The sequence below is a fragment of the Peromyscus eremicus genome, chromosome 11 (genome assembly GCF_949786415.1).
Source record: "Peromyscus eremicus chromosome 11, PerEre_H2_v1, whole genome shotgun sequence".
Taxonomy (NCBI): Eukaryota; Metazoa; Chordata; class Mammalia; order Rodentia; family Cricetidae; genus Peromyscus; species Peromyscus eremicus.
The window spans coordinates 30,141,650-30,168,652 of NC_081427.1; the positions used below are offsets into that span (position 1 = coordinate 30,141,650).

At 44.0% G+C, this 27,003-nt stretch overlaps 1 protein-coding gene across 1 annotated transcript in view; it reads left to right on the plus strand.

Annotated features, from left to right (window-relative positions):
• Egflam (EGF like, fibronectin type III and laminin G domains) overlaps window positions 1-27,003 on the plus strand; it is a 161,784-nt gene that overhangs the window by 109,969 nt on the left and 24,812 nt on the right. Inside the window, exons 7-12 of the mRNA XM_059276748.1 lie at window positions 14,388-14,503; window positions 15,103-15,421; window positions 16,254-16,354; window positions 17,310-17,410; window positions 19,773-19,917; window positions 23,186-23,375. Of these exons, the coding sequence (XP_059132731.1) occupies window positions 14,388-14,503; window positions 15,103-15,421; window positions 16,254-16,354; window positions 17,310-17,410; window positions 19,773-19,917; window positions 23,186-23,375 (972 nt within the window). The remainder of the gene's footprint in view (window positions 1-14,387; window positions 14,504-15,102; window positions 15,422-16,253; window positions 16,355-17,309; window positions 17,411-19,772; window positions 19,918-23,185; window positions 23,376-27,003) is intronic.

A 27,003-nucleotide genomic window follows, 5' to 3' on the forward strand; every position in this document is an offset into this window, starting at 1 on the left:
CTTGTCTTGTTCCCGATTTTAGTGGAATCGCTTTGAGTTTCTCTCCATTTAATTTGATGTTAGATGTTGGATTGCTGTAAATTGCCTTTATTATGTTTAGATATGTTCTTTGTATTCCTGATCTCTCCAAGACCTTTATCATGAAGGGGTGTTGGATTTTGCCAAAGGCTTTTTCAGCATCTAATGAGATGATCATGTGGGTTTTTTTCTTTCAGTTTGTTTATATGATGGATTACATTAACAGATTTTTGTATGTTGAACCATCCCTGCATCTCAGGGATGAAGCCTACTTGATCATGGTGGATGATTTTTTTGATGTGTTCTTGGATTTGGTTTGGCAGTATTTTATTTTTGCATCAAAGTTCATGAGGGAGACTGGTCTATAATTCTCTTTCTTTGTTGCATCTTTGTGTGGTTTGGGTATCAGGGTAACTGTAGCCTCATAGAAAGAGTTTGGCAATGTTCCTTCTGTTTCTATTGTGTAGAACAATTTGAAAAGTATTGGTATTATCTGTTCTTTGAAATTCTGGTAGAATTCTGCATCATGATGGGGAAATCTACAGAGACAACTGAACCAAGCTCATAGGAACTCACAAACTTTGGATTGACATTTGTGGAACCTGCATGGGACCAGACTAGGCCCTTTGCATGTGGGAGACAGTTGTGTAGCTTGGTCTGTTTGAGGGGCCTATGGCAGTGGGATCAGAATCTATCCCTGGTGTATGAGGTGGCTTTTTGGAGCCCATTGTCTATGGTGGGACACCTTGCTCAACCTTAATGCAGTGAGGAGGGGCTTGGTCCTAACTCAACTGAATGTACCAGGCTTTGCTGACTTCCCATGGGAGTCCTTACCCTTTTGGAGGGGGGATAATGGGGTTGGGGGAGGGAGGCTTGGAGGGAGCGGGAGGAGGGATGAGAGGAGGATCTGTGGTTGGTATGTAAAAATGAATAAAAAATTGTTTTAAATGAAAAGAATAAATCAAGGAGATATAATATTTGTTCAACAAATATTGAGGCTCCCAATTTAATAAACACTAAAAGACATGAAAGTCAGATAAGTACTGACACAATAATAGTGGGAGACTTCAGTATCCACTCCAGTCTTTTGAAGGTCTTTCAACTGAAAATCAGTAAAGAAAATTCAGAGTTAAACTATACCATAGATCAACTGGATTTAACAGCTATCCACAAAATACTCTACTCAGTAAATTCAGAGAACACTTTCCTCTCAGTGGCCCATAGAATCTCCTTTAAAATAAATTATAAAGCGAGACTTAATGAGTATAAAGCAATAGAAACAATTTGTGTATTTTTATCTGATCATAATGCTTGAAACAAACAGCAAGAAAAAGTACAGAAACTACAAAGACACTTAAAGGTAGAACAATGTATTTTTTGAATGAATAGTAGGTCACTAAAGAACCAAGGAGAAAACATTTTAATCCATGGAATCAAATGAAAATGAAAATATAACTTACTGAACTTCTGGGATGTAACTGAAGTTATTCTAGGAGAAAAGTGTGTGGCTATAAGTGTTTACATTACAAAGAATTAGAACAGTCTCAGATAAATAACCGAATAATTCATGTCAAGTTTCTGTAGAAATGAGAAGCCAGATCCAAAGATACAAAACAAGCAATAACAAAGATTAGAGCATAATTTCATGAAACGGAGATTAAAAGGACAAGATACATGATCTATCAAAGCTTTGGTTCTTTGAAAGTTAAATAGAATTGGAAAGCCCCTCACCAAACAAATCACAAGAAAGGGAGAGAACATGAAAAATGATAAAATTAGGAATGAAAGGGGGGAATATTGCATGCAACTCCAATGAAATGCAGAGATTCATTAGGGAATATCTGGAAATCTTACATTTCCAAAATCAATGATAAACATAGTTTTCAAAATACATACCTACCAAAAGTATGCCAAGAAGAAGTAAATAACTTAAACCCATAGTAAGTAACAATACTGAAGCAATAATTAAAAGTCTCCCACAAAAAAAAAAGGCCCAGAACCAGGAAGATTCACTGCTGAATTTCCCCAAACTTTTAAAGAAAAGCTTAAGAGCCAACACTACCACTTTTCAAACTGTTCTACAAAATGGAAAGGAAAGGAGTACTACCAAACTCAGTCTATAATACTGAAACTTGAGGTATCTATTTCTGTAATAGTGGCACAACTATTATGGGAGTAACCAACTACTTTATGCTTGGATTTAAGACCCTCTGAAGAGGAGGGAACCTGTATCTGGTACTGTCAACCCAGTCAAAAACATTCATAGACCTTGGAGAGAAACTTATTACTGTTGTTTAGTTAAATCAGCAGAGCATCAAATGTCCTTCTAAATTTCTATATTTATAACCATATACAAATACTAGTCTCAACCTTAACCTGAGAAACTCCTCTTTGCAGTAAGTGGTGTTGGGTACAAAGACACACAACTGCTCAAGGTGCAGAAAATGAGTGACTGGCAAGCATTGAGCCCTAAACAAGAAATTTCTATCACTTCCTATAAAGCTCAGGAAACATCATGGGGAGGGGGGGCGGGATGAATGTAAGAACTGGCAGAGAGGCAGGAGGACTGCAAAATGCTATCTTCTTGGTATGACAGCCATTGCACTCACAATGCACAGCAGCTGAGGTTACCTACACTGGTCCTGCTCACATTTGGCCCTGTCAACGCTCATGGATGGGGAAGGCATTCATGAGGTCATACTCCTTCATGCTGAGCTATTGGCTACTAATAGATGCTAAGAGGGGGAAGTCATTGTCTTCAGCTGTGTGCTAGCTGGTGAATCCACCAAGCTCCAAATCTGTGACCACAGAGGAGCTAGCAAATTTTAATTCATTTACATGAGGTGGTCATATATGTGAGGTATGTTGTGTGTAAAACTGGAAGAGGACTGTGAAGAGGTAGAAGAGATGTTATGGGGAGGGGCAAGATAAATGAATACATGTGTGATGATTAATATTGTCTACTTGACAGGATCCAGAATCGCCAAAGAGATAAACCTCTGGGTATGTCTGTGAAAGATTTTCTAGATTAAGCTAATTGACCTGGGAAGACCTATTACAAAAAATCCATGGAGTCTGCTTAAAGGGTAAAGAAATTTATTAGGGAGGAAAACTCACTACAGCATGGGAGATTTACCGCAGACTCCTGGAAAGCAGAGTTACAGTCCCACACTGTTCTTCTGCCTGGTCCGTCTCAGCACCCAAACCTACGAGGGAGAGAAAAGAGTAGCTTAACTGTGTCTCAGGTCTTAAGGGTCGCCCTGAGCCATGCCCCAGGGGCAGGTACTTCAAGATCATAGATAGGTAGGACAGTTGCCTGCTACATCTCTAGGGGTGGGTGCTTCAAGGTTAGAGACAGAACAGCTATCCACTACAAAAACCCACCCTAAATGTGCTGTTCCATAGGTTGAGGTCCTGAACTGAATCAAAAGGAGAAAACAGGGACAGGAGAGATGGCTAGGTGGTTAAGAGCACTGGATGCTCTTTCAGAGGACCCAGGTTCGATTCCCAGCACCCACAGCTGTCTGTTACTCCAGTTCCAGGGGATCTGATGTCCTTTTCTGGTCCCTTCCAGCACTAGGTATGCATTTATTTCACTTACATACAGCAGGCAGAGAGAGAGAGAGAGAGAGAGAGAGAGAGAGAGAGAGAGAGAGAGGAGAGAGAGAGAGCACACAACTTGGGCACCAGCATTTTATTGCCCTCTGCTTCTGTCTGTGGGTGCAGTGTGACAAGCTGCTTCCTGCCACCATTGCTTTTCTACCACAATGTTACCCCAAAATAGGAGCAAAGAGTCCTTCCTTCCTTGGGTTGCCTCTGCAAGGTACTTTGTCACATGTCAACATGTGGCATGAAAGCAGAAGAGGAGAGAGGGCTAGCAGGAAGGAGCAGGAGCAGAGAACGGGACCAGGAAGAAGAAAGAATACACATAATGAGGCCCACTACTTTGTGCATACTTAAGAAAAATCGAAGAGAGGGGCTAGGGGGAGGGTCTTTGGGACATTTTCTTTGTTCGGAACTGGAACAGAAAGTTGACCCTGTGTCAAAGAGAGACAATGTTCTGGGGCCCAGGTACCAACCACCCACCCCCAAGGCGAAGACCCACTGAGATCCCTCATAGCGAAATTCACACAAGTTCCAGCCTTTCTCTCATTGCTTTCTGTGAATTATAATATAGATGCAGAGGAAATTAGATCACTCCGACCTCAGCTCAGCATGCCAAACTGTAAGCTAATTCATTTTCCTTTACTAAATCCTGTTTCTCAATTCTTTGGGAAACTGAGACAGTGGTTTATGGACCTAAGTGCCTGGTTATGCCCGTTGCTTGTCTTAAGTGTGGACTAGTGTCCGCCATCACTGAACTTCAACTCCAGCACAGACCACATTAAGAAAATCTGATTGTATCTGTATTTTGACCCAGTAAACTGCTTCTCCCATCAAAGTATTGGTCACTTGATCATCCAAGCATGGCAGAGGCCAGTACGGGACTATGAGACTCCCAAGCATTAGGATAGGACCACGACCACCACCACCACCAGTTCCCGAGGATGTCCTCCAGCAGGTGGTGGTGGTTTGCAAGTCATCCAGCAGGTGGCGATAGCTCACGGACTTCCAGAGCAGGAAGAGCCAGGAGCATCAGAGTAACCTGAATTGAATAAGGACTAATAGGGGCATTCCATTAGATTGCCCTGCTGGTGAATTTCTTCTAGGCTTAGCTAGTTCCAGCCACAACAGAAGAGGGCAACAAATCTATATTTTAGCTTTTAATTCAAAAGAAAAGATCACAAGCTTATCATCAACTTTGTCTTAATGATACATAGAAATCATAAGTCTTTTTTTTCTTTTTTAAGGTAAAATATACTAAAGATTGTCATGTTTAGCAAGTGTTGAAACAATGAAAATAATGCACTAGAACATCTGTAAACAAGATAAAAATCTATTAATCACAGACTATCATCACCCCCTTTCTTCACGCATCGCCGTCAGTTAAAGTCACCCTAAAATCACTTTACTGAAGAAAGTATAGCATTTAGTTTATGAGCCTGCAATGGTTATTTTTCCTGTTTGATCTCTCATTCACACAATTCTAAAGCTATGTATTTAATGCCTGCTTAATGCTGGGCAATTTCTGGGTGCCAGGGTATTAGCAGTAAGCAATACGATCCTTATTCCTGCCGTCGTAGAGTTTACACATGGGGGAATCTGCTTTCACCAAAAATGTGAAAAATAAAATCAATATATATGCTTTTATATTCCATAAGTAATGTGTCTGCAATGATAAGTGCTAGGGGAAAAGATTGAGTAAATAAAGTACCAAGACACCACCAGGTTGTATGTCTGGCTCTAAACCTTCTAGTCACTAAGATACTTCTAATGTGTCCTGACCTCACCTGTTGCAGAATCCACCTTGTATGCATGGCTGGGCTCCACATGCAAAAGTGGCGTCACTTCTTATTAACTGATCCTGAACTTCCCATCCGTCTTCCACTGGCTCCTTTTTGGAGCGGTGGGGCTGTCTGTCACACCTGAGTCCTAAGTGCAGACATTCTATATCGGTTTTCTGAGCTGCTTCCTTAGTTGCTTCCTTTAGCCAGAAGTGCTGGGATTCCATTTCCCCCTCAGTATGTGTAGGAACACTTCCCGATTCAAGCACACGTTGCGTTCTTCTGCAAACTTCACCCACTCCAGCAGGAATCCTACAGTAAGGTGGAAGACACTGTGCAGTTTAATTCTGGACCCTAAGTGTGAGTTATGAATCCAACAGAAGTTAATGAACACCTGCTTCTGGTCTACACACACACACACACACACACACACACACACACACACACACACACGTGCACACATGCACACACATACATGCACACACCACACACATATACACATAATTAAAAATAAAATGAAGTATGTGTGGGAGGGTATGTGTAGTGTCTCACCCTTGCTGAACCCAGAACCTTAAATTCTTATATCATTTGACTTGATTTTTAAGCAATACTGCTTATGGCCCACCGACCTGCTGTCATAACCCTCTAATGTACTGAAATCTGTAACATGAATAATAGTGAATCAAGTACATCAGGAAACTGAGTAGAATTTTGTGGCATATTAACATCTCAAGGCTGGAAGAAAGGGAGCATTAGCTTTGCTGGTGGACATCACATACACTTATTTTTGACAAATAACTTTTTGGAGGAAGCTGAAGCAAGCTTTGAGCCAAGGGCTTATGGTCCAGTCCAGTGAATGGATGCATCTAAAACACCTTAAGCCCCTGTGTTTACACTGTGCGCATTGTCAGCAAACATACCCCAGAGTATAGAGGGGGGCAGTGGTTGATTTGTGGTGAATGGTCTGGAAGGAAGACTGGCCAGAGGTTTCACAGTGAGGTGATGTTGAAGGTGGCCCATCCATAGAAATGGAGTTGGATTTCCCCAAGAGGGTGGGGATGAAGAGCATGGGATCCTTTTTTTGGTTGGTCTATTGTTAATGAAGGTCTGAGAGAGTATGCTTGGTCATTGTTCAGAGGCAAATGGGTATAGGAACCCCAAGGGTGAAGATAGAAACCAGCCCCACAGCTGCTAATGGGAAACCACACCCCTAGCTAAAGTGAAGGTCACTTCAATCTCATGTTTAGAATAGTCCGTGTTCCAGCCCCAGCTGACTCTGCTGCATATACAGTTTTCATGTCCTCTTTCCCCTCTCACCAAATTTCAGGTACTTGATATTTTCTCAGGATGCAAATTTTCAAAACACAGTAGAAACTCTTCCATCAGAAAGCAACTTGTGGATTCCGTTTGTTATTCAGACAATGAGTGCTCTGTCTTGGCAGTTGATGATTTTCTTTCTGATGGAGGTGCTTGTGTGATGGTTCATGCTCAGAAACCCTCCGCCGCACCTTGAGTTCCTCACTGGCTCAATCTTGCTTTAATCAATATGCCAATACTTATTTGAACAGGAGAGCAGATTACTCCTGTTTCTATTTTCTTTTTTTTCCGAAAGGGTCCTTGGGCACAGATTAATCTCATGACCCAGAGAGAGGCTGGCTTGCTCTCGTCACGGACTGTCTGGAGTTTTCAATTACTGTTGAGTATGGTTATGGATCAGAGAGAGGCTTTAGGCTGGGCCTCTTCCCTAGCGTAAAACTGACTCTGCTTGCGTGAACAGAGAAGTGTATGCCTTTTGCCAGTGAATGCTGCAGCTAGGACCCTCCCAGCTTAGTGGCCACTGTCCTGCTCCACCAAGAAGGTAGTTACTTGTTGCTTATACTTGTATAAGCTTGAGTTTATTCAAGGAATTTGAATGCACAGATGGCCCGTAGAATCCAAAGATTCTGTAGCTGTAGATTCAACCAACAGTAGATGAGAAACAGTTAGGGAAATTGTGTCTGTACTAAACACGTAAAGATTTTGTTTTCTTGCCACTGTTCTCAAATGTTGTGTGACTTTCCTCATGAGAGCATGAGAAATGAACAATTGTTCATCTGAGATAGGCCATCTAGAACAGCCCCCCCCCACCCACATACACAAAATTCCATCCAAGGCTATTTTAGTGAATTGGTGAGTTGCGTTGAGGGTTTTTTATAGGAGTGTACATAAAGGGTTATTTACAGGAGCATGGACAACTCAAAGGCAGTTATCTGGGTGACCATTCACAAAAGCTTTGGCCCTGGATTTCCATGCACAACTCATGGGAGTCTGCTCTCCCCCCACCATGCTTATTCAACCTTGGAGAGAGGCTTTATACGAGCTGGAACTTTCTGAGCTTCCTGGGTGTTTTAACTTCTATTTACTTCCTGAATCTTATTTCTCTCTGTTTTCCCCCTTCCAGAAGGAGATGCTTCAACTCTGAGGAAATAGTTACACAACATGTGAGCAATACAACAGCATTTCTATAACATTTCCATCGAAATAGGTGCTATAAAGAATCTACAGGTGGTTTAAAACATACAAGACTGTGTTTGTAAAGTGTGTGTGCATACTGCACCATTTTATGTAAGGGACTTGAGCACCCATAGATTGTCAATGGACACCAAGGGTCTGTTCTATTGTTAATTCACTGATATTTAACCACTGTGTGAAGTGATTTGAGGAAATATATACATTTTAATTTTTTAAAAAAATGTTAACGTTGAGGTCTCATGGGCTCCCCTGTCCCTCATAAATGTCCAGAAAGGACTACAAGCAACTAAGGAAAGCTGAAAATGGAAGAAATACTCTTCCCCAGGGAAGAGCACACCAACAAGTTATCTAATACCAAATGATCAGCCCTGAAAACATACATTCAAGTAACAATATACAGACTAGAAGGATGTATTTAGGAATATATATGTATTTATGCAGATGCATGTAACAACAATGAAGGAAGAGGCCATGAATTTGAAAGAGAGCAAGGAGGGATATAAGAGATAATTTGGAGGTGGGAAAGGAAAAGGGAAATGATGTAACTATACTACAATCTGAAAAATGAAAGAAATATTTTTGAAGTGAAAGTTCTCAGGATATGGCTCAATGTTCCAAGTGCTTCCTATACAAGCATGAGGACCTGAGGTCAGATCTTCAGCATTGATTGAAAAAGCCAGGTACAACCACTCATGACTATGACCATAGCATTGGGAGACCGACAGGTGGCCTTACTGGCCAGACAGTCTAGTTAAAATGGCTAACTACAGCTTCAGTGAGAGGATCCGGCAAACAAGGAAGACACTCAAAGTGACCTTTTGCCTCCCCACTAGCAAGTGCACATATGTACACACTACATGAAAAGTGTGATGTAGTGATAATAAACCAAATAGATACAGCAAGTAAAAACCACACCAAGACGAGGTTTGCAACTAGGCATTTTGGGTCACACCGCACCTATAATTCCTGCACTTGGGAGGCTAAGGCAGGAGGATTACCATCTTAGGCTACATAGTGAGTTCCAAGCCAGCCTGGTTTCTGAGTGAGACAATGCTCTGGATGTCACTAAATTTGGAGCTTTCTGTCAGACCAAGAGAAGTCAAGAAAAAAAAATTTTTTTTTACTACATGCAGTTGTAGGAAGCACTTGCAAAATCTCGAGCAGAGCAATGAATAGCAAGTTTCAAAGTGGTTTTATTGTATACAAAAAATTATAGTTTGCATGGCTAGACTCCCCTTTTACTGGTTCTTATTAAAAATTAAAGGTGTCAATTTGAAGTATAGCTGACTGATGGCAGATTTGTTCAACTCAACAGAAAGAAAACCCTTAAAAGTCAGAAGCATTGTGATCAACCTGTTCCTTAGATCACTCAGCTGGTCCCTCATGTGGGTCTTAGAGAACACCACCAAATGCACTTCACTGTTAAAGTCTAGGATTGTGTCTTTTAGCCACAGTTCAAGTCGATGTTTCTAACGTATCTCTCTGTGTATAATAGAATAATAAATCAAATAGATACATGGGGATAAAAATCATACCAAGACGAGGTATGCAGTCAGGCATTTTGGCTCTTCCCTGTAGTCCCAGTACTTGGGAGGCTGAGGCAGGAGGGTTGCCATCAGTTTGAAGTCATCTTAGACTACATAGTGAGTGTATGTATATGTGTGTGCTCATCCATGAGTATATTTATGTATCTCTGTGTTTACACACGTAGGTACACATAGTTACAGATATGTGTGAGGGCCAGATGACAACCTCAGGGGGCATTCCTCAGGCGTTACCCACCTTCTTTTTTGACATGGGTCTTTCACCAAGCAGGCTGGTCAGCAAGCTCTGCCCCCCCCCCCCCCCCGCAGCACTGGCTTTACAAGCTTGTACCACTAGAGGCAGAATTATTTTTATGTGGCTTCTGCACATGGGATTTGTATCCCTATGTTTGTTCAGCAAGTATCTTATGGACTGAGTCATCTCCACAGTCCCAACAAAAAACTTTAATTCTTTGTAACACAGTCTCTCTGAAGGTAGAGCCTCCCTTTAGAAGGCCATGTACTACTTAGATCTTCCTGTCTGGGCTTACCTGTTTCTTTATTTACCCAACTTCTTATCTACACAGAAGCCATCCTCTTGATTCTTAGACTTGCTTTCTGGACAGTAAATCTGTTGTCAGCCTGTGTCAGAATGAAGGACTCATTTTTGCTGAAACATTATTCCATTCATCCCATCTTTGGGTTTATTTTCTTTCTCCTGGTCAGCAAGTGTTTTTTTTTTTTTTAAATTTATTTACTTTTTAGGTTATATATCTTTTTGTAGGTTGATACGTACTCATTAAATGTAGTTATGGAGTACAATGTGATGATTTGATCTGTGTATACACCAAGTACCAGCCAACTCAGAGCAACAGCATCCTTTTATTTTCGATCGTCCTGTGTCTCATGACTGAGGAGCTTTCTGAAAACACCATACAGCTCATACTTTTAAAATTCAACCTGACACACATTTCTTAAATGAGAGATTTATTACATTTACAGTTATTATAATTATCAGCATATTTTATTCATTCCTTCAATCTTATTTGGGTTTTTTTTTTTTGAAGTTACTCTGGGTCCCCCCTCCCCACTTTTTTAATTGAAGAGGGGAGTTTTGTTTCTGCTCTTTTCTTTTTTCCTATATGATTTACTATTTCTGTCAACTGGGATGAAATGATGTATTCTTTTATTAACTGTTTATAAATTGTTAACTTTTGGACTTAATAGTCTAAAGTTAGTCAATAACTGTTACCCTTCTTTTAAATGATGAAAGATTCAGAAGCTTCACTTAATTCAGTTCCTTCTTGTCTTCCATGGAACTTCTCAGTATTTCTGTCCTATCTCCTCTAATGGCCAAATCTTCAGACTTTCACAAAACTGGAAAGTGTTAACCCCAGCACTCAAAGGCAGAGGCAAGTGGAACTATGTGAGTTTAAAGCCAGTTTAGATCCTGGTCTATGTCATGAGTTCTGGGTCAGTCAGGGATACACAGTGAGATTCTGTCTACAAAAATTTTTTAATAACTAACTGCTGAGCCATCTCTCCAGCCTAAAAATTTTTTAATAATTAAAAGAAACTAGAATGCTGCTCTAGATTCACTCTTTCACTTACCAGTTTCCTGCCTGCTATTCTTCATGTCTTATTTTTTCCTCTTCCTCCTCCCTCCTCTCTTCTCCTCCTACCCCTTCCTAAGCAGGTTTTTAGTAAATGATCAAAAGGTCTGTCAGTGATATACTGTCTCTGATAATGTCTTTGTTTCACTTTTAATACTTAACCATCATCTTTCTAAATACAGAACTTAGTGTTGGCAATTATTTTCTCTAATCTTTGTAACAGAGGCCTGATGAGGGATGCTCATGTCCTCAGTTTGAGCAATTTGCCTATCTGAATAACTAAAAAGAATTGAACTGCATGATTGTCCACAGAAGCCAGTCTAAGGACCCCCAGAAGACTCAGGACCCTGGTTCTTGGTCATATCACAGAATTAGTCCTCTTGCTGGGTAGATACAGGGACACAAGTCTGTCCCTCCCATCCACACTGAGAGTCACATACAAGTACATTGCATCTCCTTCTCTTGACCCTCACTCTCATGTTCTGGTTCCCAACTTCCAAATGCAAGATTTTGGCTGAGCCCTGTCTGTGGGGAGCCAGTTGGAGACAAGACCACATATGTGTCAGCACTATCAGGCTTACCCTTTCCCATGCCACACAGCCCGCCTTGCTCTGCTTTCCCACTGGACCCTTCCTGTTGGTGTACAAACATGTATTTCCTGATCAGAAAAGGTCATTAAATCTGAAAAAAAGAACCAGTTTGGATGGTGCAAGGTGAGGATAAATAAACTGGAACATGGTCCAGGTTCTGACTAGCAAGACCAAATCACAAAAGGTCTTGGGGAGACTTTGAAGGGACTCAGACTGTAGCTCTTATCTGTCATTTTCCACCTGACCAGACTCCCCTTGTGCATTTGTATTGAGATGTCCCAGTTTCTTCCCATAACCCATTTCTCTTACAGAACACCCCTTTCTCCCAAACCATTCTTGTTCCAGTGGCAACAGAGTTTTTGTTGTTGTTGATTCGGCAGATCAATTCACAGCTCCTTTTCTCTCTGCCCACTTTTAGAATCAGTTTATAGGTCAGCTAATGCCATTAGCAGATTGGCATCCTTATGTCTGATAAAGGCCAAGTAAGAAGGCAAGCTTTCTCTGAGAGTCAAGGTAGGTTTGCTAGGACCCTCTGCCTAGTATGGAATTTGTGATAGCCTGCTTGGGAAGCTTGGTCATTTGTGACAGTTCTATTTACCTAGGACACTTTTTCCCCCTAGACCTAGTAAAAAAAGGATACAGGGGGGGACTGAGTTTACCCACAGTTCCTCCTCCTCCCAGCATTTCTCAGTTCCAAAGTGTGGGCCAAATGCAGCTTGATCACTACCGCTACCTCATAGGGATGGAAACCTTGGACAAGAACCCAATAGTTCTCAGTTTTTCAATGTCATCTTCCTGAAGGAAACTTCGGGGATGGGGAACAAGTGTCCCCGTTGAGGCCTCCATGAGCTGAGCTGTTAAGACAGGTTCCCCTGAGGCCCCTGTAACAAATGATTCTGATGGTGATAAGACATGGCTTCATGGAAGCTTAGAATCCTGAACACAAAGCTCCGATCCTCGGAGCACCTGAGATCATACCAGACTCTTTTCATCCTTGTAAGTAAAACCTCCCAGTTGTTTCTTTTTTCAGATCTTGGCTGGTGTGCAGACATCTGGAGCACATCTGCACTAGCAGTGTGAATTCTCGTGTCACAGCAGTTGAAGAACTCAATGGTCGTGAAAGCTAATCTCATCCCTTATTTGTGTGTGGGAGGTGTGTGTGTGTGTGTGTGTGTGTGTGTGTGTGTGTGTGTGTGTGCTTACTTGAGTGGGAGACAGAGAGCAGAGACAGACAGAGAGAGAGAGAGAGAGAGAGAGAGAGAGAGAGAGAGAGAGAGAGAGCCTGTGTGTATGTGTGTGTGCCAGAAGACAACCTCAGATGTCATTACTCTGGCACTGTTCATCTCATTTGTTGAGACAGGTTCTCACTCTGGAACCTGTAGCTCACCAAGTCTGCCTGGCTGACTGCCAGGTGAGCCCCAGGGATCTGCCCATCTCTGCCTCCCCAGTACCCGAATCACAAGATTACCAGTTACCGCCATTTCCAGCTTTTTCTGTATGGGTTTTGGAAACTAAACTCAGGTCCTCATGCTGATGTGGCAAGCACTTTCTGGACTGAGCTGTCGCCAAAACGCTCATTCCTTATTTTGTTCAGAATCACGAGATCTAACAAGATTAAGTGACTTGCCCAACAACAGATTATTGTGCCCGTCTCACATGCTCAAGAGATACTTCCAACTATATCGTATTGATCATCAGAGAAACAGTGTACAGAAAAACCATGATGTCCTTCCTAAACACAAACATACATAGATTTTATAAAATAAAGGACAGCCTTTGGTTGACCCACAAAAATTTGTATTTTAACATTCCTTTTTCCTTGGTGTGGAATAACCCAGACTTTGTTTAGCATTCATTCTGTGGTTTGACTATTATGGCCCTAATAAATGTCCTCTATTTAATGTTCTCTTTTCTTAATTAACCAAGTGCCAAGTAGAAAGAGATAAGTTATGCACTTTAATTATAGCAACCCCGGGCTACTCGGAGAATCCTTATCAGTAGGATAAAATGTACATCCTACACGCAATGAAAAACAAAATTGGTGGAAGCTTCACAGGTGTGAGACTGAGGAAACAATTCCATCTCCCGCCACTGTCAGGAGAGAAGAACAGCAGGGTTTCATCCCAAGCTTCTTGGGTCATGCAGGGTCTGGTTTTATTTGTGCTTATTTTATCTTCTCAGTTATCATGAGATGGTGAATAATCTGGATCCTGGGAGAGACAGGGTATTTGGAACGCTACAGAGGGGCTGTCAGGAGCTCTGTCCTGATGACTTGTCTTTTCTAGAACCTCCCATGGACTCTCCAATCCTCATGGAGGATTATTGCTTAGTAAAGTATATTTTGAGGTCTGGCTAGAAGGTGGGGGGCGGGTCAGGAGGGAGTGAGGAGGTAAATGAGAACAAAGTATAATGCCATGCATATAAGAAAATGGCATATTTTATAAAGTACTTGAAAGTTTAATAACTAAAGGAGAGGGGGCTGGAGAGATGGCTCAGTGGTTAAGAGCACTCACTGCTCTTCCAGAGGACCCCGGTTCAAGTCCTAGCACCCACATGGCAGCTTATACCTGTCTGTAACTCCAGTTCCAGGGAATCTGGCACCCTCACTCCAAAGTGCATGAAATAAAATTACATAAATTATTTAAAAAAATAATTGTAGAAGAAAGGAAGTTGGGACAAGAAGTTGGGACAAAGAAGTTGGGACAATGAAGGCATAAGGTGACAGGTCATGTGCTTTTCTTTGTGAAGGCCCGGAGGAGGCAGGAAGTGGCCGCTATGGACCTCGGTATATCACCAGTACAGGAGTGAATGAGGATGATGACGGATCTGAAGATGAACTGGATCTGGATGTGTCCTTTGAGGAGGTACCGTCACCTCTGTTGTTGACTCCAGTGTGCTTTGTCTCCCTGCTGACCACAGCAGCTTAGCCACAGAGCATGACCATGAAAGTTCAAACTGAAATGGACCCATCAGCAATGATTTATTTCCTCTGACTATGATGCAGGGGGTGGGTGGGGGGTCATGCGGGGTGCGGGGATACATAAATTAGCACTAGGGAGTTTCCTAGCAGGCTGTTGTCCTATGAACAGCCTCTGTCTACAAGTGGCTTCATAAACTACTGAAAAAAAAAATGTAGATTTACCATCCACGGAATTTTGTAAAATGCGGCAGTATAAGAAAATGAATGATTCCATGGCAAAGCCATGCATTTTTGTAATAGTTTAGTAAGAACAGGTCATAGAGTATCAGCTTTACCACGCGGAATTTTCTGACTAATACGGGACAGGTGCTTAAACTCCCTGAGTCTCGAAGTCCTCCTCTGTAAACTGGGCCGAGGGCCTCTGTCCCACTGACATCCTGGGGTTTTTGGACATTCACAGTAAGCCTATGGTTCAAGAGCTGCGTATATGCAGTGTAAAGATGACTCTGTGTTTATGCGAAGTCCTTTCCTTCTCTAACATAGGTTAAACCACTTCCTGCTACCAAAGCTGGGAGTAGGAAGGTCTTGATAGAATCCAAGAAGACTTCTCTCTCTAACCCAGAGATGGGTTCCAGGCTTGCACAACCTACCCCAGCATCTCTCCCTGAAACTACAGTGGCCATCCCACACACCCCTGCCCAGCGGAAGGGGAAGAACAGTGTGGCCATGATGTCAAGGCTCTTTGACATGTCCTGTGATGAAACTCTCTGCTCCGCTGACAGCTTCTGTGTCAATGACTACACCTGGGGAGGCTCACGATGTCACTGCAACCTGGGCAAAGGGGGCGAGGGCTGCTCGGAAGGTAAGCCCTGGAAAGGGAATGAACACAGCGTGCTTAAACCTGCAGAGTCAGCCGGGCAGTGGTGGCGCACGCCTTTGATCCCAGCACTCGGGAGGCAGAGCCAGACGGATCTCTGTGAGTTCGAGGCCAGCCTGGGCTACCAAGTGAGTTCCAGGAAAAGGCGCAAAGCTACACAGAGAAACCCTGTCTCGAAAAACCAAAAAAAAAAAAAAAAAAACCCCTGCAGAGTCCTGTAGACAGTTGTGTGTTACAAATACAGCACCTTCTAGCCCTTTTTGTGAGATAAGCCTTTCCTTTATGTATGGTTTAGTAAATTAGCTTCCCCAGGGAAAGTGAGAAGCATCTTCCACTGCCTCTCAGAGGCAGTAGCCCTGTTTCTCTGTGTGTCTAGTGTGAGGTTCTTTGAAGCAGCTATCGAGAAATCATCTCAATAGGACCAGGAGGTAGACTCTACCACTATCACATCTCTATCAAAATGGTAACCAGAACACCCAGAAGGGTGGAGAGGGCTGATGGCTGAGCCACCTGGGTACCGCAAAAGCCCAGCATGAAAATGAGTGATGTTGGACTTCAAGCCACTCATTTCTTTTCCGGGAAGCAGGAACCCATCTTCCAAACCCAGTTCCTTCTGAAGAATTTCCCTTCAGAAAAGGTTCCCTGGTCCTGAGAGTAATAGGTGTGAAAGGCAGAGAAAGGGAGATGGGAAGGAAGCTAAGTGCAGTCGATTAGATGAGGGTTTTACTGGGTGATAGGCAGACAATGGTGTCTGTTGATTTCTGCTTTGAAAGGAATGAGACAAGAGGCTTCTGTCACATTGTGATTTTTCTTTTAGATATCTTTATCCAGTATCCTCAGTTCTTTGGCCACTCCTACGTAACCTTTGAGCCTCTGAAGAACTCTTATCAGGCATTTCAGATCACTCTGGAATTCAGGGTAAGAGGAGCTACCGCGTAATGAGTGTCTCTTGAACACATCTGATTACATCAGAGGAAGACAGGGAAGAGGGAAAGTAAAAAAGTATGACACACCCAGCCTGACCCTAAATCAGTCACAACATCTGGCAGGGTGGGGTACATTCACAGTGTTCAAGTGCACAGCTGGGGGAAGGTGGGTTTACAAGTCACCAACTATGGAAGATTAGACTCCCAGTGAGCATGCTGCTTCCAGGGTGATGGTCAGGGACAGGATTTCAGGACTAACAATGCATTCCATTCCCCAAAGTCCTTTAGAGCAATCTCTCTGGTCCCAGTCATCTAAAGATCAGCATCCAGCTGGCGCTTGGAGCTTAATGTGATTCATTGAGTATCTTTGAAGCAGCAAAAGGGTGAAGGGTCTGGAAACCCCTTGCCAAGTGTTAACTGTCTAAGAGGCGGCCTATCCCTCAGCTAACACACCCAGTGTGACTACCCAGTGGACTGTTGGTACTGCCTAGAGAGAAGGAAAGTAGCAGATATACATGCTTCCCAGGTAGAGAGGACGAGCAGAAGGAACACATTATAAATGGAATGCTCATCAGTGATGGTAGAAAACAATGAGCACAAACAGTGTGCTCTGTGTCCGGGGCTATGGGACACAGGCTCGTCCGCAAGCTTTGCAGGTGCATCCGCAAAGCCAAGGAAAAAGCAGGTTGGGTATGGGCCTTCCTCACCTCAGAGCTGCTCCTCGGGCACTGTTTATACCACTGCTATTTTTTTTCCCCCACCCCCCTACCACTGCTATTTTTTAATGTGAAGGAACCGGCCTGGATATGTAGGAACTCCCAGGAGTCCGTGTGCTTGCAGCAGTAGGATGGCAGAGGGGAACACTCATGTTTTGTCTTCATGAGTGTTCACAGAGGAGGAGGAAGGGGTGGCCATGGTTCCTGTGGCTTTTGCTTGTGTGTTCACAGGCAGAGGCAGAGGACGGCTTACTGCTCTACTGTGGGGAGAATGAACACGGGAGAGGTGACTTCATGTCCCTGGCTCTCATCCGACGCTCCCTCCAGTTCAGGTAACTTTTACCCTAAGTCCTGTAGACCTTAAAATTCTACCACATACGTTGGACACAAGGCGGGCCGTACAACTAGACTCCAGTCACTAAAGGAATAGTGACTGTGCAGGAGATGAGCCGGGGCCAATTTCTCACGTCCCAGAGAGCCGGGATGGCAGAGTAACCTTTGAAGTTTGAGTTCTGGAATGTCGCCTCACTCACTCATTCTGACGCCAATTAGGTATGGAACACCCACTGTGGGCACGTGGCAGTTTGGCAAAGACCAAGTCCTCTCTTTGCTGAAGCTCAAGCAGAAGACAAGATCTTCTCAGAGCCTCCTGGAGACAAGATGGCCGTCAGCTATGGAAGGGCAACAGGCCCCCCAGGAGGCCCAAACCTGCCATGACTTCCCTGGGGTTGGACTGAACTCTGACTTGCCACCTGTACCCGGGTCATTTTTTTTCTCCAGATACTTTGGAAGCTGTTTTTAGTTAACTTGATTTTTCAGGAAGGCAGAGTGAGGGCACTTAGTGTCTGTCTGTGAATGAATGACAGGCATCAGTCTTGACCCTGTCCATGGTCCTCTAGCTAGTCCTGATGGCATCATTTCCTTACTGCCTGACCTTTGGCAGATGACATGAGCTATGGAGTTGCCTTTCCTCAAAGGATTATGGAGGGGATCACATGAGCTCTCTTATGCTTAGCACAATGCCTGCCCAGGAAGTATATACCAACCCTAATGGTTTATTTAATTTTTTTAGGCATTAAAAAATACTTTTGGGGGAAGGGAAGACAGCCGAGTCAGTAAAGTGCCTCCCATGCCAAGTATGAGGACCTGAGTTTGGATCCATAGCACCCATGTAAAAAGTCAGACATGCTAACACACACCTGTAACCCCCAAGCACTGGGAAGCAGGGACTGTAGATCCTGGAGTTTGCAGTCAGTGAGCTCTGGGTTCAGGTACAGAACCTGTCTCAAAAAAACACAGTGGAAAGCATAAAAGGAAGGTATCTGATGTTAACCTCGGGTGTCCATCCGGCTTGCGACATCTATCACAGACACATGTATAAACACACACACACACACACACACACACACACACACACACGCACACGCACGCGCACGCGCACGCGCACGCGCACGCGCATGTGTCTTAAGTTCTTAGGGTTACCTTGAAGACATTCAAGTACGCTTTGTTAGATGAACTGATTCTTGGATGCATGGTGGAAGGCACTAGGATTAGGCTAATGGTTCTAATCTCATGGGCTGTAGCACTCAAGGATGAGGTAGTATAACAGCTCTACCTGAGTGATGCTTACATCTCCCTCTATGAATCCTGGCCATGCCATCCCCACTCGTGAGGGTAGGGAAGCAACAGTCACAAGAAAGGGGTAGCATAGTGTGAACATGCCCATCATGCTTTCTCCAGGAAGCAATCTTGGGGGTCTGGGTGGAAGTGTCTGGAAGGCTACTCTCAAGTTAACAGGAAAGTACCCAAACTTTCCCTGCCAGGTATAGTAATTACTGCTGCCCTGGGCCACAGAGACACTGGGAGAGAACCAGAATACTGCAGCCATCTCAGTGTGCATCTCCTCTTTCCCACGCCTGGGCCTGAGCCAGAGTCTCCTGGGAAAACCTCACCTGTGTGGGGGCCCTGGACGTGGATGGAAGGGTAGCCTGCTTCTCAGAACTCCTGTGAAGACTGCACTTTTACACTTTATTAATATCATAAGAGAATCGGTTGAGAATTGGGGAGATTCCTCAGAGAAATGCCTGGAAGCAGAATGATGCTCTCAGTATTGTATTCACATCAACTTTGCGCATCTGGCTGTCTCTGGAGAAGAGACAAAGAATCCTACAGCCTGTCTGTTTCTGAGTTGCTGAGAAGATGAGACCACAGGGTAATAGGTCCCCGCAGACAAAGGCTCTGAGACCACAGGTGAGCAATAACTAGACCAGGACCATCGGAGGAAAGAAAGGCCCCGCTCTTCTGTGTAGAGTTATGTGGCTCTCGATGGCCATAGCTACAACTCTGCACACATTAACTCTTAAAATAACTGTTATCCAGATGTGGTGCCTCATGCTTATAATCCCAACACTCTGGAGGCTGGAGAAGGACTACCTAGTAAGTTCTAGGCTCTTGAAGTACAGGTTAAGACTCTGTCTCAAAACCAACGGAGAGGCCGGGGAGATGGCTCAGTCAGAAAAATGCCTACTCTAGAAGCATGGAGAAATGAGTTTGCATCCCCAGTACCCATATGAAAAAACACACACACATTCACCCCAAAACCAAAGAGAGGAGCCATTGTCCTAGAAGTGATGATGTGGAGTCTGAAAACATGAGCTGGTTTATTCTAGAATCTTCCTTCCCTCGTCCCTTCAGGTTTAATTGTGGAACCGGGATTGCCATCATCATAAGTGAGACCAAAATCAAACTTGGAGCCTGGCACACAGTGACATTGTACAGAGATGGGCTGAACGGGCTGCTGCAGTTGAATAACGGCACCCCGGTGACAGGCCAGTCCCAGGTGAGTGTGAGCCCATACCCTCATCTGGTCCTCAAGAGGAGATTGCTGCAGAGAGCAAGGCTCTGGACAGCTCTGGGAGGCTGAATTTTCATAGGGCACACAGTAGAGCTGTGGTGGGGTCCCCACAGCTTTGCCTGTCTGAGCTTCCATGTACACCTCCCATACACACTTACTGGGCAGATGCCTTGAACTTGTGAGTAGTAATGCTCTGGGTGCACAATGCAGCACACACCACCTGTGCAAGGATGAGTTATCTTTGCACAAGGTTGTCCAAGCCAGAGGTCAAGAAAAGCCCGTATAGGAAGCCAAGAACCCATCATTAGCTTCAGATACAAAGGTAGGCACGAGTGTTATGATCTTGTGGCTTTAGCAAACAACCTGGAAAGAGTTGGCTTGTCTGGTTCCATACACAGGGATAATCCATTTATCCTTCTTGGGATGCATCACTGGAGGAGGAGGAGGTAAGTTAGTTATCTCCTGTGTCACTCTACAGGTCACTGAGGTACTCACATATCTGTTGTGCTCACAGTAATTTGAAGATTATCTTTTAGAACAAACATTTTGAATTAGTGCCTGGCAAGGAGCCAAGCCTAGAATTACCATCAGCCAGGTCTCTACATTTTCTAAAGGAGAGGGCAGCAAGGGAGCCTTGGTGCCTATGTCTAAGCTTCCTACTCACTGCCAGGTCCTTGCTGTGCTACAAACAAGACATGGTGAATAAAGGTCCATGCCTCAAAGTCTTATTGATGTGGGTCAAAAGGAATAAGGAGCCAACTCTAGTGAACTATATAGTACCTGGAAATTGCTTATGCCCATTGCTAAAGAGGAGAAAAGACAGGTTGCATGATTCTAATACAATAGTATAAAATGATCAAATGAATTTTGGTAAGAATCTTCAATCTGCCGGGCAGTGGTGGTGCACGCCTTTAATCCCAGCACTCGGGAGGCAGAGCCAGGCGGATCTCTGTGAGTTGGAGGCCAGCCTGGGCTACAGAGTGAGTTCCAAGAAAGGCACAAAGCTACACAGAGAAACCGTGTCTCCAAAAACAAAAAAAAACAAACAAAAAATAACAAAATGACAACAACAAAAGGATCCTCAACCTGGAGTGCAAAATACTACCATGAAAGCAGGATGGTTGATGGTTAAGAGCAATGAGTTTTTTATAAAGATTGCAAACAGGGTCACGTGGTAGCCCCAATAAGCTAAGGAAACACACGTCTACATGGATGGAAATGTGGCATCCAGAGAAGAAATAGCCGTCTTCTGTCTCAGTGGTTCTGGAGTAATCTAACCATTTTAAGAGGACATTCTAAGAGGTGAGATATTCCAGAGGCTGCCACTCAAACAGGAAGTTGACCTGAAATGTCTTCAGTGATTGGTTGACTCAGTGGAGCTTTGTTAGCTTGGAGCAGGAAAGAGGAAGGCAGGATGGCGATTTTTTTTTTTCTTGCCTAGGTCAAGGAAAGATACTTGGGAAAGAAAGGTCAGCCTTCTGGGAGAGCTTTGGGAAGTCTGGCAGGTGTAACAGACTGTCTTGGCAATGGGTCCCTGTCCCAGGGGGTATTCAAAAAAATTAGCATATGTAAGCCATTGAAAGAGATATGCAGATATGCATAGGATCCAGCAACCAGTGGGAACCTGCATTATATGAGGTTTCATACCTTTCCAATCCCAATATTTTATGAGTTTATCAAATATAGAGATTAACTGCAAAGAGCATGTGATGCTAAGGCTGGTCAGGGTGAAGTTTGTCTCTGTATTACAGGGACTTTGGGAGCATAGCAAGAACGAGCAGGCCCTCAGCTGGGGACTATTTAATAACTGTCAGGAGACAGTAGTTCTATTTTAAGCTGGTTCCCCAGAAACAAGCCCAAGGTGAAGTCCTGTACATAGGATGTTTTTAGAAAGTGTTCCCAGTCGGGAGACCAGTTTTAGAGAGGAAAAGTTGGACAGAGGAGAAGGAGTAGTCAAGACTGAGAATCATCCCACATGATTCTTCCTAATACAGTTTCCACCTGGTCCCATGAGAACAAGAGAGCAACATGTGCCTCAGAGCTACCCCAAACTATTGAAGGCTGCCGTGGGGGACCCAGGGCACTCACATGCACAGACAGTCAAAGCATACTCTAGGGAACTACAGGCCAAGGTCCAGAGCAAACTCACCGTCTTCACACATTTATGTCCCAGGAAAACGTACTGAGCTTTAGGCTCCCTGTGGCCCAAAACCAGAACAGAACAGTGAGGATGGGGTCCAGAAATGACTCCTGAGAATCTGGATGGAACAGGCCAAGAGAGCATTTGAGTTGTGTGATGGAAGCAGCTTGTAGATGATGACGATCACTTAAAACCTTCTGAGTACTGAGTGGCTCCGTCTCCTAATTTACACACATTTCTTACCTGTTCATTGGAAAAGATTCAGCAGTGATTAGATTCCCACTTGCTGGAAGTGACCACTTTAAGGGTACACATTATAGTCATGGACTGATTTGGGATGTTTTATAAGTTCTAGGGCTGCACCTTCCCCCAGCTCCCATGTTCATCGTTTAATCTAGATGAATGAGATATTCCTGTACTAAAAACAGAATGACCAAGAGTGTCTTAATTTTTTCCCCCACCTCACGTTCAGCCCTGTACTCTGTAACCTCCAAACTTACAATTCAGACTGTTGCTTTGGCCCTGGATTACATTGTTTCCCTGACTCAAGGTAACACTTAAAAATTAAAAAGAAAAAGAAAAAAAGGAATCATGTCCACGAGTAAATATTTCAAGATATTTTGTAACACAACTTGTTGGTTATTTTCCAGCAACTGCTCTTATGCTACTTAGTGTGAGGGTGGCTGGGATCTTGAAAGGGCAGATGTTCAGGCAGATGTTCTCCCACACACCATGCCCAGAATAGCGTGACCCACCCAAGATACACAGATTGGTGTGAGGACTGGAAAGTGTGCTGTTGGTTTTGGATGCCAGCCTGCTTCAGAGCCAGCTAGACTGGCTTGGATCTGACCTCCTTCCTTCTTTTTCGGCCATTCCAAAACCACTGCTTCTGGAAGCACAGCCCTCCAAGGAGTCAGTGAGTTGACTATGGTAGTCAATAACTGTGGGTTTCATTACCTAACAGGGCCATGTCCTAAAGACAAACCCAGATAAAGGAATCCCTAAGGTTTTAACCTACATCTTAGCCATCCCCCTCAACGCAATCTTTTGTGTTCTGGTTTTTCTTTTTCTTTCTATTTTTAAAGTGAGATAAAGTTTTCATTTTTCTTAAAGGGCCAGTACAGTAAAATTACCTTCCGGACACCTCTGTACCTCGGTGGCGCTCCCAGCGCTTACTGGCTGGTGAGAGCAACGGGGACAAACCGTGGCTTCCAAGGCTGCGTGCAGTCACTTGCTGTCAATGGCAAGAGGATTGACATGAGACCCTGGCCACTGGGAAAAGCCCTCAATGGAGCTGATGTAGGTGAGTGCCCAGGGGCTAGACTGGACCTAGGGGCTTCGTTTCTGGTCGGGATGAGCAGTGGGACAACTGGTTCACTCAAGACTTCAGGAGTGATGAGCCCAAGTCTGTGCTCTATGAACATATCCATTCATAGACCAAACTTGCTGTGCCTTGTGACCATCTTACTTAGCCTGAGCTCATTGGTCATTACTTTGACCTTTCACCCTGATGCATCCATGTATGCATGTGCTATTTGTGTGCCTGGTGCCCGCTGAAGCCAAAAGAGGGCATGGATCCCCTGAAACTGAAGTTACATGTAGTTGTAAGCCACCATTTGGATAGTGGTAACGGAACCTGAGTCTTCTGCAAGAACAGCAAGTGATCCTAGCCCCTAAGTCATTGCTCCAGCCCCAGAAAAATCTAATTCTTGACCATAGTTTCCAATACTTTCTTGTCTACCCTCTCATTTACCCTAATTTTAGAGGGGAGAAAATATTATTACAGCTACTATATAGATGAATAGTGGGGGCTTGCAGAGTGAGGTGCTTTTCCAGAGTGGCAGCGGAGCGGGGATTGCTTTATAGTACCAAGAACACTTGTTCAACCTTGGACAGCAGCAGGGTGGCCCATTTCCTTCAGGGACTGCCTGAGTCTGCTAGACATATAACAGTGTAACATGGACTATGTGGGGTAAACAGAAATCTGTTCCTCATGGTTGAAAGAACTGCGAGGTCAAGGTCCAGGTACAGGGGGTTTGGTTTCTCCTAGGCCTTCCTCCTTGGCTTATACATGGCCAATTAGCTTCTCACCTCTTCCACATGTGGTAGGTCTTTCCTCTGTGTGCACACCCCTTGTATCTCAGGTGTCCAGATTCTCTCTCCTAAGGACATCGATGAGACCAGATTAGTACCCCACTCTTATGATCTTATGCAATATTAGAGGTCTTATTTTCAAACACAGTCCTTTTAAGAGTCAGGTCTTCAGTCTGTGTGTTTAGGAGATAGAGTTCTGTCCATAACACCACATTCTCTTACCAGTAGCTACTTGTTCATAATAACCAGGGTATTTGGGGTGCTCCTGGACTCCCACTTTCAGTTCATGTCTTTTACCATCCTAGGCATAGATCTACCACTAACGGCTTCAGGAACTCGGGGAAGCTGTCTCTCGAGGACCGACTCTAGCAATGACATGTCCACAGTGTCTTTAAGTGGTGCCAGAGGGGGCCCCCTCTCCTCTCCTCTTCTCTTCTTCTCACAGTCTTTCACTTCTTCCCTCTTTGAGAGTGAGCTGGCTGCTCCACACCCCCCACCCCCAGCCTCCACAACGAAGCCCTTCTTCTCCTCCTGATTATTCACAATCTGTTTGTGACACTGTCATCCTCTCTGGTCCCCATTCCTCTTCCCCATGGGATTTCTTCCTCTCTCCCTCCCTGCCCCTCATCAGAGACCCTGAATGCCATTAACAAAGCAGTTTCATGGAATTCCTCAAGGAAGTGCCCAGCTGGCCTTCATGCCCCACTTCCATTCCCTCCTCTTAAAAAAGTTACATTGCAGAAAGATTTGAATATTACTTTCTTCCCCGGGAATCTGAAATAACCCACAGACTTTACTCCTCATCTGAAACCACAGAACTATTGGGCCCTCGGCCCTATGAGAGTCTGGGTGTTAGACCAAAGCTGGTGTCTCTGGACACTGGCTGGGGCCTTGTGCTCAGACTAAAAGGAGATGGTGTTCAGTTTGCTTGACCCAGTGGCTAGTGACTGGGATTCTTAGAGACCCACCCTCCAGGGTATCCACCAGCCAGGGCCTTTTAAGTGGTTTAGCCTCCTGAACTTGGTCTTCTGGTCCCATGTGAAATCTGAGCACACAGCCCTACCCACCTCTTCCTGGGGAGTCCTTATTGTCAGGGAATGTGGGTGACTGCTCAGTAGAGGATGGGACTGGCCCTGCTGGGGTAACACGGCCAGATCAAGGAGGGCTGTTATCTCTCGGGAGTTGGCTACCAATCAGATAAGTGTGGCAGAAAGCTGGCAAACGGCGTGGTTGGACTCTTTATATTCCGGCCCTTTGGACTCTTCCTGGAAAAAGTGCTTTGTACTCACCTAGTGTTTCCAGAGAGACTGTGATGAGGCACGCAGAAGAAAAGCAGCCAGAGCAAGTCAGTGAGTTTCCACGTCAGGTGGATGATGTATGTGCAAATGGCAAGGTAGTTCTTCCAGAATACTTTGCTTGTTTAATAAAAAGACACATACATACATACATACATACATACATACATACATACATAATGTTCTCTCTCTCTTACACAGACACACAAACATATACTGTTTCTCACACTCACACATAGACACAAACTCACACACACATACTCTCTCACACAAATATATATATATACACACATACACACATTCTCTCTCACACACACATAAACACATTATCTCACACACTCATACTATCACACACTCATAAACAGACTCTCTCTTACACACAAATACACACTCACACATACTCTGTCTCTCACACATTTTTTCACATATATACTTTCTCACATTCTATAATACACACTCTCTCACTCTTATACACACACTCATATACACTCTCACACACATATACACACACATGCTTTCTCACACATACATAAACACACCCATGCTCTCTCTCATACACATATATACACACATACTCAAGTATACTTTCACATGCATACATTCACACACACACTGTCACACATATATATACATATACACATACTCTCACACACACATATACATACACACATACTCTCACTAACACTCTTTAAAAACACAGAATCACAGTCTCTAACACACATACACACACTCTCACACACAAATACACACTATCTCACACATAAACATACACTCTCATCACACATACACATTCTCACTGTCAAACACACAATCTCTCTCTCACACACAAACATAAATACACTCTCTTACACACTCTCATACACACTTACACACATACATAAATGCTCTCCTCACATATATATATACACATACACTCACACACCTATACATACATATATATACACATATGCACTCTCACATTCTCTCTCTCTCTCACACACACACACACACACTCACATCCTGTGACATGAAGATAAGTCTGAAGTGTTTTTCACTATGCCGTACCTTTCTGACCCTCTTGAAATTAACTAGAAAAAAAACCAGGCTTCCAAAGCACGTGCCAAGGCACCATGGCACCTCCCCTCGTCCTGCTCCAGAAGAGAAGCTCAGTGATGGAGTTCTGCTGTTTCCAGCCTTGCCTTGTGTGGCTGAGCTTTGAACCAGTGAGGCAGCGGCACTTAAGCTAATTGGGGTCACACAATGAGGACGCTTTTAACATAAACACTCAGGGGCTGGGGGAGTTGCTGTTCATGCCACTTTCGGGAACAGCAGAGAGATGGATTAAAAGCAGGAACAGTTCCATCATCCCCCTCGGTGGTTATAAAATGTGTCCTTTGATTTATTGTGTCCATCATGTTTGAAAACGTCTCTAGCTCTTCCGGGGGACGAACCAACATGGAAGAAAGTGAGGACGAACAGGTTCCCCTCTGCTGAGAGCTGGTCCGTTATGCAAGGGTGGACAGCAGACACAGGGGCTCTCCACGGTGCTGGGGTCAGCACCTG